The sequence below is a fragment of the Sporisorium graminicola genome, chromosome SGRAM_22 (assembly GCF_005498985.1).
Source record: "Sporisorium graminicola strain CBS 10092 chromosome SGRAM_22, whole genome shotgun sequence".
NCBI classification, from domain to species: Eukaryota; Fungi; Basidiomycota; class Ustilaginomycetes; order Ustilaginales; family Ustilaginaceae; genus Sporisorium; species Sporisorium graminicola.
In genome coordinates, this window is record NC_043731.1 from 750,071 (window position 1) to 762,101 (window position 12,031).

The 12,031-nt window shown below is 56.4% G+C and overlaps 7 protein-coding genes across 7 annotated transcripts; 4 read left to right on the forward strand and 3 right to left on the reverse strand.

Annotated features, from left to right (window-relative positions):
- Positions 1 to 348: 348 nt before the first annotated feature.
- On the forward strand, positions 349 to 1,277 carry EX895_003895 (uncharacterized protein; the record flags this gene model as incomplete). Its single annotated transcript, XM_029884493.1, has 2 exons — positions 349 to 1,036; positions 1,120 to 1,277. The coding sequence occupies 2 exons, from the start codon at positions 349 to 351 to the stop codon at positions 1,275 to 1,277; spliced, it is 846 nt and encodes a 281-aa protein (XP_029739203.1).
- A 37-nt stretch (positions 1,278 to 1,314) lies between these two features.
- Positions 1,315 to 2,340, reverse strand: EX895_003896 (uncharacterized protein; the record flags this gene model as incomplete). The annotated part of the gene is made up of 1 exon (XM_029884494.1): positions 1,315 to 2,340. The coding sequence occupies one exon, from the start codon at positions 2,338 to 2,340 to the stop codon at positions 1,315 to 1,317; it is 1,026 nt and encodes a 341-aa protein (XP_029739204.1).
- A 277-nt stretch (positions 2,341 to 2,617) lies between these two features.
- On the forward strand, positions 2,618 to 3,292 carry EX895_003897 (uncharacterized protein; the record flags this gene model as incomplete). Its single annotated transcript, XM_029884495.1, has 1 exon — positions 2,618 to 3,292. One exon carries the CDS (start codon positions 2,618 to 2,620, stop codon positions 3,290 to 3,292), a length of 675 nt encoding a protein of 224 aa, XP_029739205.1.
- Positions 3,293 to 3,420: 128 nt separating this feature from the next.
- Positions 3,421 to 4,344, reverse strand: EX895_003898 (uncharacterized protein; the record flags this gene model as incomplete). The annotated part of the gene is made up of 1 exon (XM_029884496.1): positions 3,421 to 4,344. The coding sequence occupies one exon, from the start codon at positions 4,342 to 4,344 to the stop codon at positions 3,421 to 3,423; it is 924 nt and encodes a 307-aa protein (XP_029739206.1).
- A 736-nt stretch (positions 4,345 to 5,080) lies between these two features.
- EX895_003899 (uncharacterized protein) lies at positions 5,081 to 7,852 on the forward strand (the record flags this gene model as incomplete). The annotated part of the gene is made up of 2 exons (XM_029884497.1): positions 5,081 to 7,422; positions 7,552 to 7,852. 2 exons carry the CDS (start codon positions 5,081 to 5,083, stop codon positions 7,850 to 7,852), a joined length of 2,643 nt encoding a protein of 880 aa, XP_029739207.1.
- Positions 7,853 to 8,857: 1,005 nt separating this feature from the next.
- On the forward strand, positions 8,858 to 9,729 carry EX895_003900 (uncharacterized protein; the record flags this gene model as incomplete). Its single annotated transcript, XM_029884498.1, has 2 exons — positions 8,858 to 9,578; positions 9,662 to 9,729. The coding sequence occupies 2 exons, from the start codon at positions 8,858 to 8,860 to the stop codon at positions 9,727 to 9,729; spliced, it is 789 nt and encodes a 262-aa protein (XP_029739208.1).
- A 451-nt stretch (positions 9,730 to 10,180) lies between these two features.
- EX895_003901 (uncharacterized protein) lies at positions 10,181 to 11,283 on the reverse strand (the record flags this gene model as incomplete). The annotated part of the gene is made up of 2 exons (XM_029884499.1): positions 10,181 to 10,216; positions 10,312 to 11,283. The coding sequence occupies 2 exons, from the start codon at positions 11,281 to 11,283 to the stop codon at positions 10,181 to 10,183; spliced, it is 1,008 nt and encodes a 335-aa protein (XP_029739209.1).
- Positions 11,284 to 12,031: the final 748 nt, after the last annotated feature.

Below are 12,031 nucleotides of genomic sequence, written 5' to 3' on the forward strand. Positions count from 1 at the left end.
AGTGCGTTGAAGTGCTGTTCCTGCGACGAGGCACGGAGATAGATGAAAGCGACTTGGGAAGGGACTCTTTCGACGAAGGAATGGCGGCTGTCGCTCGCCCAAAAGGGCTTCCGACATCCGTTGATCCCCACGGACCGCTCTTCTCTTATTAAAAATATTAATTCGAAGCCTCCACACGACGGATATGCAAACGTCAGTCATGCTCAGCGACTTGTCACCGAGGATGATGAGCCTCTCCGCTTCCATAATCTTGCAAGACGTGAGGTGACAGCAAAGCTACTTAAGCTAGTTATCTTCCAATACTTTCTTCTCCTCTCCCCTAAACAACCACTACAACTTCAAGCAACCATGGTCACCGCACTCGTATCCGGAGGCAACCGAGGTCTGGGCTACGGCATTGTCCGTAGACTCGCCAACGAGTTCCCCTCATCCCCCGTCGCTGGCTCCTCGTCCGAAAAGCTAACCATCTACCTCGGCTCTCGCGACATCAGCAAGGGCGAAGAAGCCAAAAAGTCGCTCCACTCGGAGCTCGCCAAGAATGTCCTCGACCGAGTCTCGATCGAAGTGCGACAGTTCGACACCACCTCGCGCGACTCGATCGCCAAACTGGGCAAGGAGCTCCAGTCGGGCGTCGACATTCTCATCAACAACGCTGGGATTGCCCTGGACGGCTTTGACGCCGACGTGGTCAAGAAAACGATCGCGACCAACTACTATGCCGTGCAAGACGTGATTAACAACATCCACGTCAACGACGGTGGTCGCATCGTCAACATTGCCTCCCTCACCGGTGTGCTCAACGGCTTCGGCGACAGTGTCCGCCAGCGCTTCATCGATGCCAAAACGGTCGCGGATGTAGATGCACTCATGCAAGAATTTCAGGACTCTGTCGCCGACGGCAGCTACCAGCAAAAAGGCTGGAAGGGCGCCGCCTACGGGACGAGTAAGAGCGGCGTCATTGCCTACACGCGAGCGCTTGCCAACGAGTACAAGCAGCAAGGCAAAAACATCGATGTAATCTCCTGCTGTCCTGGTTGTAAGTATCACCGACCATCGGGCAAGAAGCGATTGTACAGCATGCTGACCCCTCTGACTCTGCTCTCACTGCGCGCACCACAGACGTCAACACGGACATGACCAAAGGCAAAGGCTACAAGACGCTGGACCAGGGTGCAGAGACGCCTGTGCTGCTCGCATTGCGAAAAGTCGATGCTAAACCCGGCGAGTTCTGGTCCGAGGGCAAACGCTTTGACTGGGACAACAAAGTCGACTATTAGCTTACAAAGTTTTGCATGTGATCATCACAATCTAATGCTACTGGTCGAAACCGCTCAAGTCGCCATGTGCTATGAATGGCAAGCTTGCCGAGAGCTGCTGGTGTGATTGTGACGCACCTTGACGGGAGGCACCAGGGCGTTGGAGCTGCGATCGAAGCTTCTGAGCGTATCGAACGAGGTCTTCTCTAACTTGGTCCTCCGCGTCGTCCTCTCCCTCTGTCGAAAGCGGAGTTTCGGCTAAGCTGCCGACGATGCCTGCGGGCAAGTGCTGCGGCGGTCTGAATCCCAGACAAACGAGAAAATGCTCCACACTTCCCAACCTCGAGCTTCGTGGCTTGGCAATGTCGACACGGTCAAAGAAGATGCGCAGCTGGTCGGCGAGCAGAGCGCCCGACGTGGCAGGCCGCGCGCCTTTGAGATCCATGTTGCCCAACGAAGCGCCGAGTCCTGCTTGCGGATGCTGCGTGAAGATCTTAGCCACAAAAGTGCCACCGACCTCGAGCAAGCGGAACGTGATCTGGGTCGCAGCCAAGAGCAGTTGCGACTGCAGGTATTCGTCTAGATCGTGCAGACCGGTCACGTCGGGTGCGCCGTCGCACACTATGAGTTGCGCTCGAGCTTTGCCCTTGCCTTTGTTCGTCGAGGAAGTTCCGTCGGAAAGCGCCATACTGACCGCATCGGCTGTGGCAGGGGTTGTGATGTCGCCGATGATCTGAGTCACACCCGGAAGCGGTGCCATTGCTTGCAGATCAACAGCGACCAGATGCGAGCCAGGCACAGACGCCAATCGTCGAGAGAGCACTTGCGACCAAGAACCAGGCGCTGCGCAGAGATCGACCACTCTGGTCGGGGTTGGGAAGTTCTGCACTGATGACTGCTTTGATGAGCTCGCGGATGGCGAGGAGGATGCATCTGCAGCATCGAGGGCGTAATCCTCAGCACCGCCTAAGAAGCCATACTGTTCGTTGAGATGGAGAAGCTTGTACGCTGAACGCGCACGGTATCCCTCTGACTTTCCCTGGCGATAGTAGATGTCGCGCTTGTCCTTTGTCGACTTTCCCATATTGGCTTTGGATGGCAATGAAGTGCGGGAATACGAGATGGTGGTAGGCTGTAGCCGCAGAGCAACGACGACGAAGAAGAACGAAGTTGAGTTTCTTCGGACCCTGTTGGATTTTTCGCACGAAGAAATGGAGGTTTTTTTTTCATTTCTCCTCCACACCGCGGCCAAATTGTTGATTTTTGGTGCTTGACGAAATGCAAAACCTTTGCTTCACTCAACGAAGACCTTCATCTCTTGCACCACCATTGACACACTCTTCTGCGCACCATAGACGACGATGGCGCCACCATCAAAGCTGACCAAGAAGCAGCTGGTGAAGCATCGCACGTCGTCAACTCCGTCCAACGGCAAAAAGACGGGCGGATTCCAAGTCGGCCCTAAGCATCTTCCAGATGGTGCCTACCTGGGCAAGCACAAACGCATCAAAGCTGAACTTATCCACAAGGCCAAAGTCAAGAAGGAATACTATAAACAGCTCAAGCAAGACAAGACGGGTGGAGCGAGCGGTACGAATTCGAATGCTGCACCATTAGGAAAGAGGGGTAGTGCTGCAGACCGAAACGACGATGGTTCGAACTCGCCTTTTGCATTGCCCAAAGATCAGGGTCGATTCGCGCCCGAAAATGGCGCCGATGGAAATGAGGAAAGCACACAGCTAGATCTGGCGCTGTCAGGTGGCAAACAGGATCTCCGACCAAGAAATGTGGCAGGCAAAGGCAAGGGCAAAAAGCCATTGCCACATCCGTTACCAAAAGCAGCCGCTCCCCGCGAGGAAGACGTTGACAAGGTCAGGGATACAAGAAGTAAAGAGGAAAAGGAGCAAGACCGATTGAAGAAAAACAAGATGTGGAACAAGCCCAGCGGTAGCCGTACGGGCCAGGCAAGAGGACAGCCCAACCTGGGAGCGAGGATGGAAGTGATGCTCGACAAGATCCGCAAATCCACTCGATAGCCCGCCTCGACGGCTCTTGTCTCTTATACCCGTGAAATGTCCTCGCCCAAATCACAGTCTACACAGCCCATCACGATCAATTTTTGCCTGGCTTCCACCTTGTGTGTGATGACTTCTAACGAGTGACTCTAACGCAACGCCCACATCTTGACGACAAACAGCTCAGCGGGCATACCAAACTGGATCTCGCACTTGACAATCTCGAGACCGGCTTCCTTAAAGACACGCTCGTACGCCTTTGTAGAGCGCGTGATGCTGTGATCCTCGTCGTCGTACCAGACGCGTTCGGTGCCGTCTGCCTCCTCGGTGCATACGTTCTCCTTGACGCCAATGATACCGTCTGGCTTGAGGGCTGCTTTCGAGCGCTTGAGGAAGGCGATCAAGTCCTTGTCCGAGAGATGCTGCAGACACCACTGGGCCCATACCAGATCGAAGGTGACGGGCTCTTGTTGTGATCCTGCTACGCCGTCTTGCTCTGTCGCCGCAGCTGCATCCGAGGTGGGCTCGTCATCGATAGACACGGTGGGTGCGATGTTCCCATCAGGCGGCGCGGAGGAGTAAGGATTGCTTGGCTCCATGTCTTGCAGTGTCGAGCAGTGAAAGTGGACCGCTTTGCGTGCCTGGAAAGGCGACTTGCTGGGTGGTGTTTGGACCTGGGGCCACGACGCTGACTGCTTCTTCGCTTCCTGAAGGAACTTGACGACGGGCTCGACCATGTGCACCTCGTCAAAGATGGGCAGCAGGCTGTGTTGCGTCACGCGTCCTACACCCGCCCCGCAGTCGAGCGCACGAGTGCGTGCCTTGCCCTTTCCACCCCTCTCTGCGACTCGATCCTTCTTCCATTGCGCTGGAGATACATTGGATGAGGCAGGAGCGCAAAAGGAGAGGTGTGGAAGCACGCTCAAGAGAAAAGAGCGAGAGCCAAGCGATTCGACGCGCGAGACATGACCGAACCCACCGAGGACGCCATCGACGCTGGCCTCGACGCCTTCCCAGTATTGCACGCCACGTTTGACGTCTGGAGTAGGATGAACGACTCGTATCGCTGACATGGTGCGCGCTTGAACGGCTCGGGCTAGGGTCAGAGAGGATGGGGAGGAAAGTAAGAAGATTCTGTCTGTTGTCAAGGGTCCATCCTGAATGCAACCGGAAAACAAGACTTTCTCTCAAATCGGTTCCGCCTCCAAAATTCAGCACCAAAAAGAGGGACAAGAAAGGCCTTTTGCAGCTACATGGATCTAACAACTTTGCAATTTAGAATAGGCGACTGACCGGCGATTCGGCTGAGCGTCTGCCGTCGATAAGGCGCCTAGCGTTGATGTCGGATGATCCGCCGTGGGCTTTCCCCACGCTCACACGCTGTTGCTGCGCTTGCTTATCGGCACACCCGCCGTTGGCACGCAATGGACTCTCTTGCGTCGTGCCTGTTGCCCGTCGTTGTCAAAGCGAGTGCTGAATAGAAGCAGAAGCTGCGTTTTCCTGCACAGAATCATTCGACCCACACAGCCCCGTCTCTCGCTTCCTGCCTCTCCCCGTCTAAGCGAGCTTCCCGTCGGTTTCGGCTCTCCGCAACCACGCCAGCTGGGCCAGGCACAGATCCCAGTCAGTCTCGGCCGCTGCCAAGATGGTGGCAACTCAGCTTGCCCATGCCGTTGTGGTGCACGTGAACGCAGCTCAGCTACAGTAGCACACGCCCCTCAAACAGCCCACTCTGTACGATCACAGTCGGTCGAGCCTTGTTCTCATCCGACCATCACCACCATACCGTGTCTGCTCGCAGAACTCACCATGACACGGATGACACGAAGTACCACTCCGCCGCTGAGCAATGGCTCAACTTCCAGCTCGGACGACAGTCCTCTCGAGCAAGCTCCTAGCTCCCAGCTTCCTGATTATGACTTTGCCATTGGCAGCGCCACCAAGTCAAATCCGTCGAACCAAGTTGATCAGATCACCGCTACTCTCAACAACGCTGCGATCAAGATCTGCGATGGCCCCGGTCTCAATGACCGAGAACGCCAAGAGCTCGGCAAGGCGCTCAACGATGGCATGAAAGTGGGTCTTAGCAGCGCAGTCAAGCACGTTTGTTCTCTCGACCACCTCAAGCACCATCTCAAGCTCCTCGACCTCTTCGACCGCCTGCGTCAGGCTGTACACGACGGCACCGAGTACTTTGACTATCCTTCCTGCCACCACGATGCAGGTCACATCGACGAGCCAGGCATTGACGCTCCTCCCCCGCCCTACGCCCCCAGTGCAGAACCCGTCCCGGATATCAACCCAAAGACGGGCCACAGACCCACTCAACAGGAGGCTGAGCAAGCCGAAGCCGAGTTGAGCCAGCAGCTCCTTCGAGAACGTCGCTGGAACATCTTCCTCAATCGTGCCGCCTATCGCCTCGAGCTGTGGTGCACCAACATCCTAGCCTCCGAGACGCTCGCCAAACACTACAACACTGTCCTCAAGGTGCAACGCCAACAGGACGGTTCGAAGTCAGAGTTCGATGGCTTCGATCTCCCTGATTTTGCCCTCCCACCTATCGACGTTGCTCTCGTGCTCCATGCTTATCACCTCAACCCGCTCTACAAGGAAGAGGAGTCTCAACGTCTTCGCAGCCGATACAGCCTCTCACTCTTCAACTTCCCGCTGCAGCAGCTCACCAAGCGCATTCACCCAACCCTGCCCATATTTAATGACGTCGAGCTCGCCAAGACTTTCTGGAACGAGTCTATCACCGCGAAGCGATCAAAGCAGCCGTGGGACCTCAGCCTTCAGCCGCCTCCGGGCCACCCCACCAACGCACAAGAGACGTATGGCGGCACCATCTTCGGCCTTCGCATCGACTGCCCACGCTGCAGAGCTCCTCAATTCATCCCTTGGACCGGCGTTGGTGACCAGCCTCACCAAGTAGGCATTGGAGAAACTGGCTGGCAGCGAAAGTGCTCCAACGTGGCCACCTGCGGCCAGCCCATCTCCGCCGAGCATCTGCAGATGCGCCGCTTCCTCGATGACTACGCCATTTGGCGCAAATCACCTGGTCGCCCGCACGCCAATAAAGGTGTGTTCTTCTTGGCCGGCACCATGCTCGGTGATATGTACAGGAAGCGTCCTTCTCGAGATTACTTTGGAGAGGCCCTCCTCCTTCCTATCTTTCGCCACGAGAAGCCCATCGAGGCCACTGCATCCAAAGAACACACGCCTACCAGGGTCACCGACCTCCAGGAAATCAACAACATTGCCGCCCGATGCGACTACAACATCAGTACCTTCCGCAAGTGGTTCGAAGGCCGTTGGTTGAGCTCGGCCGTGTCGCCCAGGATCAAGTTGGCCGAATACAAGGCTCAGCAGATGGCACGTATTGCCGTCCTCATGCGCTGCTACCAGAATGGCAACGCCGCGGCTTACGGCGAAGGTCTCTGCGACGTCGTTGATGCCGTCAAGCGTCAGACCAGCTTCAACATGGAGATGGACAAGCTCGGATGGTCCAAGCATCATCACCTTTTGGATTCAGGTGCGCTCGACGACGTGCTCTCTCGAAGTCTGATTCGCTACCACAAATTTTTGGATCTCATGGCTGCGACCCACACTCTGCTGACGCCCACCTTGGACATTGATCTCTGCTGGCACACGCACCAGCTGCAATCGCGATACTATGAGCACACCTTTCATCTCGTCGGTCGCTTCATCAATCACGACGACGCCATCGAGACGGGCATTCTCAAAGATGCTTTCGACCGCACTGCCTCGCTGTGGAAGCAACGTTACAACCAGCCTTATTCTCTATGCGGCTGTGTATACAACAGTCCAGGTACAATCAAGAAGCTCAAGAGTCTGCTTGGCAACAGCAGCACCGGTGCTGCCACGGAGCCGGCCGCTGCAGCTGTGGAACAAGCGAGCTCGGCCAAGGGATCCGGGTTCACCAGTCGAATGAAGGGCAAGTGGAGAGCGGCCAAGGAGTTGCCTGGCGACAAGCAGGACGACAGGACTGCCTGGCAAGACGCCACCCATCCCAGTGCCCACTCTGCCGTCATTGTCAAGGAGGAGGAGCATCGTCACGACAAGCTTCGCGAGCAGATGGTCAAGGAATGGGCGCAGGGCAAGCGTCGTGAAGGCCACGAAAGTGCATTTGTGTAAGTTTCAAAATCCCTCCGCATCCACCGTTTCCGCCGGCGATCTTGCCTATCCCTCGACAGCCCACGACTTCGTACTGACCTTTATTCTTGCGACTCTGCTGGCATTTTGGTTTCATCTCTTGACAGGTTTGGCTACAACACCCCTGGTCTCTACCCCTTCTACTACAGCCCGCTCTACACTTCGCACTACGTCTCGAGAGGATCGACCGGCGATGCTACCATCAATGCCTACAGCATGTATGGCGTCTTTGGCCTCTCCGCCGTCTCTGGTATCGGCGCAGGAGGCATGATGGCAGGCACAGCCTTTGGCGCCGGTGTTGCGTGCGGTGGAGGCGGTGGTGCGTGTGGCGGCGGCGGAGGAGGAGGAGGATGCGGCGGTGGCGGAGGAGGAGGATGCGGCGGTGGCGGCGGCGGCGGAGGTTGCTGAGCATCTTTCTGTCCCGCTCCATCTGATAACAACTCGATACCCTCGCAGTCTCTTCTCGCAATCCCTTTGAATCGGAAGAAAGACTCTGCTGTTCGTGAGATGCTTGTGACTGCATGTGTGGTGCCCGAAGTTCCGGAACTCGCAGATCTACTGCCGGACGAGCCCATACCGGCCCGAGCGTTGCGCGACTTCGATGAAGCAAGCCAACACGATCCCCACCGTGCTGGGGGGGGGGGGGGGGGTCAGGACCGGACTTGCGGTGCGAGCTCGTCGCTACTCGAGGGCAGGAATGACACCCCACAGTCTGGCAACCTACGAGGCACCTTGTGCGATTGGTGCTACTGCTTCACCATTCGTTCTTGACGAGCGGTTGTCCTCACCCGAGTGGGGATGACCAGGCGTCGCCACATGAAACGGGGTCAGATCCTTGCGGCAATCTAATCATGTCCGCACTTGGCTCTGCTCATCTGCACATCCCTGTGCTGACCACTTCGTCTCGAGCCCCGTTGGCTGCCTATTGTAGTGGGATTGCCGTGTGGCATCCGGTGGGGGTATCAGTGCAGATGGGTGGTGACGAGTTGGGCTCTGTGGCTGGTCAGAAAGGCAGGCTGTGGCTGCTGTGGTGCGCGAGATTGCAAAGAGGGAGTCCGCTGCCAGTCAGACGGTGGGCTGGTGAAGCTGGTCAGAGGAGGGACTTGGCTGATAGTAAATCACAGGAGTGGGCTTGGTGGTGACGGCTGTCACAGGTCACATTGTTGTCACCGATCACCTTGTGAAGTGCTCATCAAGTCCTACTGCAGCCAGTCCTCAGATGTGCTCTTTCCCTTGAACCTCGTAGTATGGCGGAAAGGGTACTTATAGCGACACTCTCGACCCGGTTGTCCTCCTACTTACCCTCATCCTCTCTACCCTCTACTATCCTCTGACTTCCATCTGCTCGACCTTCTCCCTTTACCCTCTAGACTCCTCCTCTCGCCTCTTACACCCAACTCCACTCTGGTCAACATGAAGTTCGCCTTCGGTACCTTGGTCTGCCTCGCTGCTGCGCTCATCCCAGCTGCTCAGGCCAGCGTCGATATCACCTTCACTTCCAGCAAGTTTAGCCGCCGCGATGTTGCTGAGGTCGCCCAGGTCCAGCCTAACCCCGAGTTCGGTATCTTGCTCGCCAATGTGTACCTCAAGCACGGCGGTAAAGGTCTTCCCGCTCCCAAGGACGTCAAGACGACCTACCCTGACTGCAAGTGGAGACACTACAACCGCACCTACGGCTGGATGGACGAGAACAACGTGCAGTGCTACTTGTCGCCTTCGTACAAGTACCATGCGTACTCGAGCTCGATTGCCTTCAAAGTTGGCCCCAGTCTGGAAAGGGGTGCTTGCGCCGACACGCCCAATACTGACAAGTACCCCGAGAACCCCAGGTACAGCATTTCGGTTCCTTACCTGTACATGAACAACCTGTACGACCGACGCTGCAAGGTGCGCGCCATGGTCAAGGTGCCCAAGACGGACGAGCATGTCGAGTACTGGGTGCAGGCTTGGGTCGTCGAGCATGACATTGGCTCTACGAACCTCGACGGCAAGGTTGTCCCCAACGGTCCTCAGGAAGGCATCATGGTCGACACGGGCCTGTACCCCAAGTTCTTCGACAAGGCCGAGCAGGACCCCAGCTACGGCAAGACGATCCCCGAGGTCGAGTGGTTCTTCCTCGACATCAACACCATGGGTTAGTTCGGGTTCATGGCTCGCCATGCTCGCATCTACACGCGTAGCTCAACTTCTCGCTCCCTGCTCTGCTCTACATTTCAGGTGCCGGCCTTGGGCCTGGCCAGAAGGAGTGCAAATCGGACAAGACCGTCTCGGCCTCGTCGCTCTGATGTGTGTCGAAAGCGCGGTCGCGATTGGTGCTTTTGTTTGTCTTTCTTCGTTTCCCTCCTCTCTGTCCTCTTTGCATTTAACACGCGTTTGTGTTCCCCTGACCTTGCTCGAAGGGTCGTGCGTGAAAAGCTCGATTTGAGGCTCGTTTGGGAGCCCATCTGCATGCGATTGTTGTGGTGTGTTTGCACAGGTTGTTGCTCAATGCGAGGCGTCTGCACAAGACAGTCACATTGCGCTCACGCGAGTGGCTTCGCGCAGAACGCGACTGACATTACCCGTTCCGCCAGCAGTCGAGCATCCTCTAAAAATACAGCTAGCAAGTTCAATGATGATGATGAAGCAACGAACGCTCAAATGTCCAGTTTAAAGTGCTCCTCCCTGGCCAGTGTCGAGTTGCGGCCCTTGAGCTCGAGGTAGTTGTACATGCAAGACTGGCGATTGTCGTCGAATTTAAACGAGCTCTCGTGCGGGCAGTAGCACCTCATCCTGCCCGTGTGCGGCGAGATCGCATCCGCCTTGGTCGGCTTGGGACAGTGCGAAATAGGAGCATGCAGATAGCCAATGTTGTCAAAGTAGTGCACCTCGTCTCTGTCGAGCAGAAGGGACGCGGCGATCGAGTGGACGGGAGCATCGCCCCATCTCTCGTAGAAGAACCCGCCCGCCTGGTCGAGGTGGTTGAAGAACGAGAGGTAAGCTTCTGACCGGTAGAAGTCCATGTCGGCGATTTCAAAGTTGGACCAGTAGTGGCATTTGCTATAGCCACGGCCGTTGTTTTCGGTGACGAAACCGAACATGTTGTTGGGAGCGAGAAGGTGTGAGTTCTTCTCGTACCACTTACGCACGTGGATCCAGAGCGTGCGAACGGTTCCGGGGATCTCGTGCATCGCGAGCACGAAGCCGTACTTCTTCTTGTTCTGCTGCATGTAGCGGAACGGATCAAAGTCGGTCAAGTCGCAGAAGTACTTGACGTTCGGTTCGACCCTCCAATAGTACTTGTACTTCTGCACGAGCGGATGGCGGAAGAAGAACCCAGACTGAAACCTGCACATCTGCCGATACGACTTGGAGCCGCCGTACGGCGTGCCGCTCTTGCCCATCTTGTCCCATGACTTTTGCGCCTTGACCAGGTCGATGCTCGGCGGAATGTCCCACATCTCTGGCGGGACAAGACCGAACTCGACGCTCGACGAGACCGCGCGCGAAATGCGCAGCTTGAAGGTGTCCGAGAACGGTTTGTCGTTGAGGAAGACATAAGGGTAGCGATGGTGCGGTCGGTCGTTGAACGTGCTCTCGAGAAGTTGCAGGCTTTCGAGGATCCCGCCGATCTCGCCTTCGCGACAGAGCACGACAAAGGTGGCGTTGGCTCTGGGCGTGTTTGCGTAGGGAATCGTGAGGTCGGTATGAGCAACATCGTTGTGCTGCAACGATGAGGACCATGAGGAACGCAGATTGCCCACTTGGTCGTGATAGGTGGTGGAAGTGAAGCTGGCGAGGTAGTGCAGCGAGAGGAGCGATATGAGCGCAAGCACCACGAAGCGCAGCGTGAGATTCATCGTGTCTACGATGTCGTGCAGAGCATGGAAGAGGGGTGCGATGTCGATTTCGTCGAAGGAAGTGGTGGTTGATGAAGCCTTCAATGAAGACACGCTGAAGCGTGGTTTGTGACGAGGAGGCTGCGCAACCACCTGAAGAGTGCTTCAGAGGCTAGTGCAGTTGTCGGTGGGGGAGTTATCAGAAGGATGGCCGGTGAGCGTCGTCGTCGAGCATCGTGCGCGAAGGTGCGTTCTGAGCAACCTTGGCAACGAGAAGGAGCTGAACCCGGTTCAGCTGCAGCTGCAGCGGCATCGCGAGCAGCCGTTTTCCTGCAGGGTTCGCTTTGTGCAAGTTCGGCTGGAACCGCATGAATAGAAATGTGTCGAGAGCTGAGTCGCCTCCTTGCCTTGCTTTGCCCTGCTCGACTTGAACGGCTCAAATTGAACGGCAAATCATATTGAAGAATCAACCTGCGAGCTGCAGCAACGCGACGACTTTCCACCCTTCACGACGGTCAACGTACGCTTGTCGTCGCTCCTGGACTCCGCAATGTGAGCCTGGCTGCACGCTCGGCAACACTCCGTGCGGCTCTGCTCCCACTGCTCCGCTCATTTCACTAGCGTATGCTAGCTCGGGTCTCTTTCTCTCTCTCTGTCTTGTTTGCACTCACCCAAAGACGGGTGCAGGAATGCCAAGCTTCCTTCCATGCAAAGCAACGCGGTCAACAGTCGCTCTAACAATCCTGTCTTTTGGCATTCTTCTGTAAGT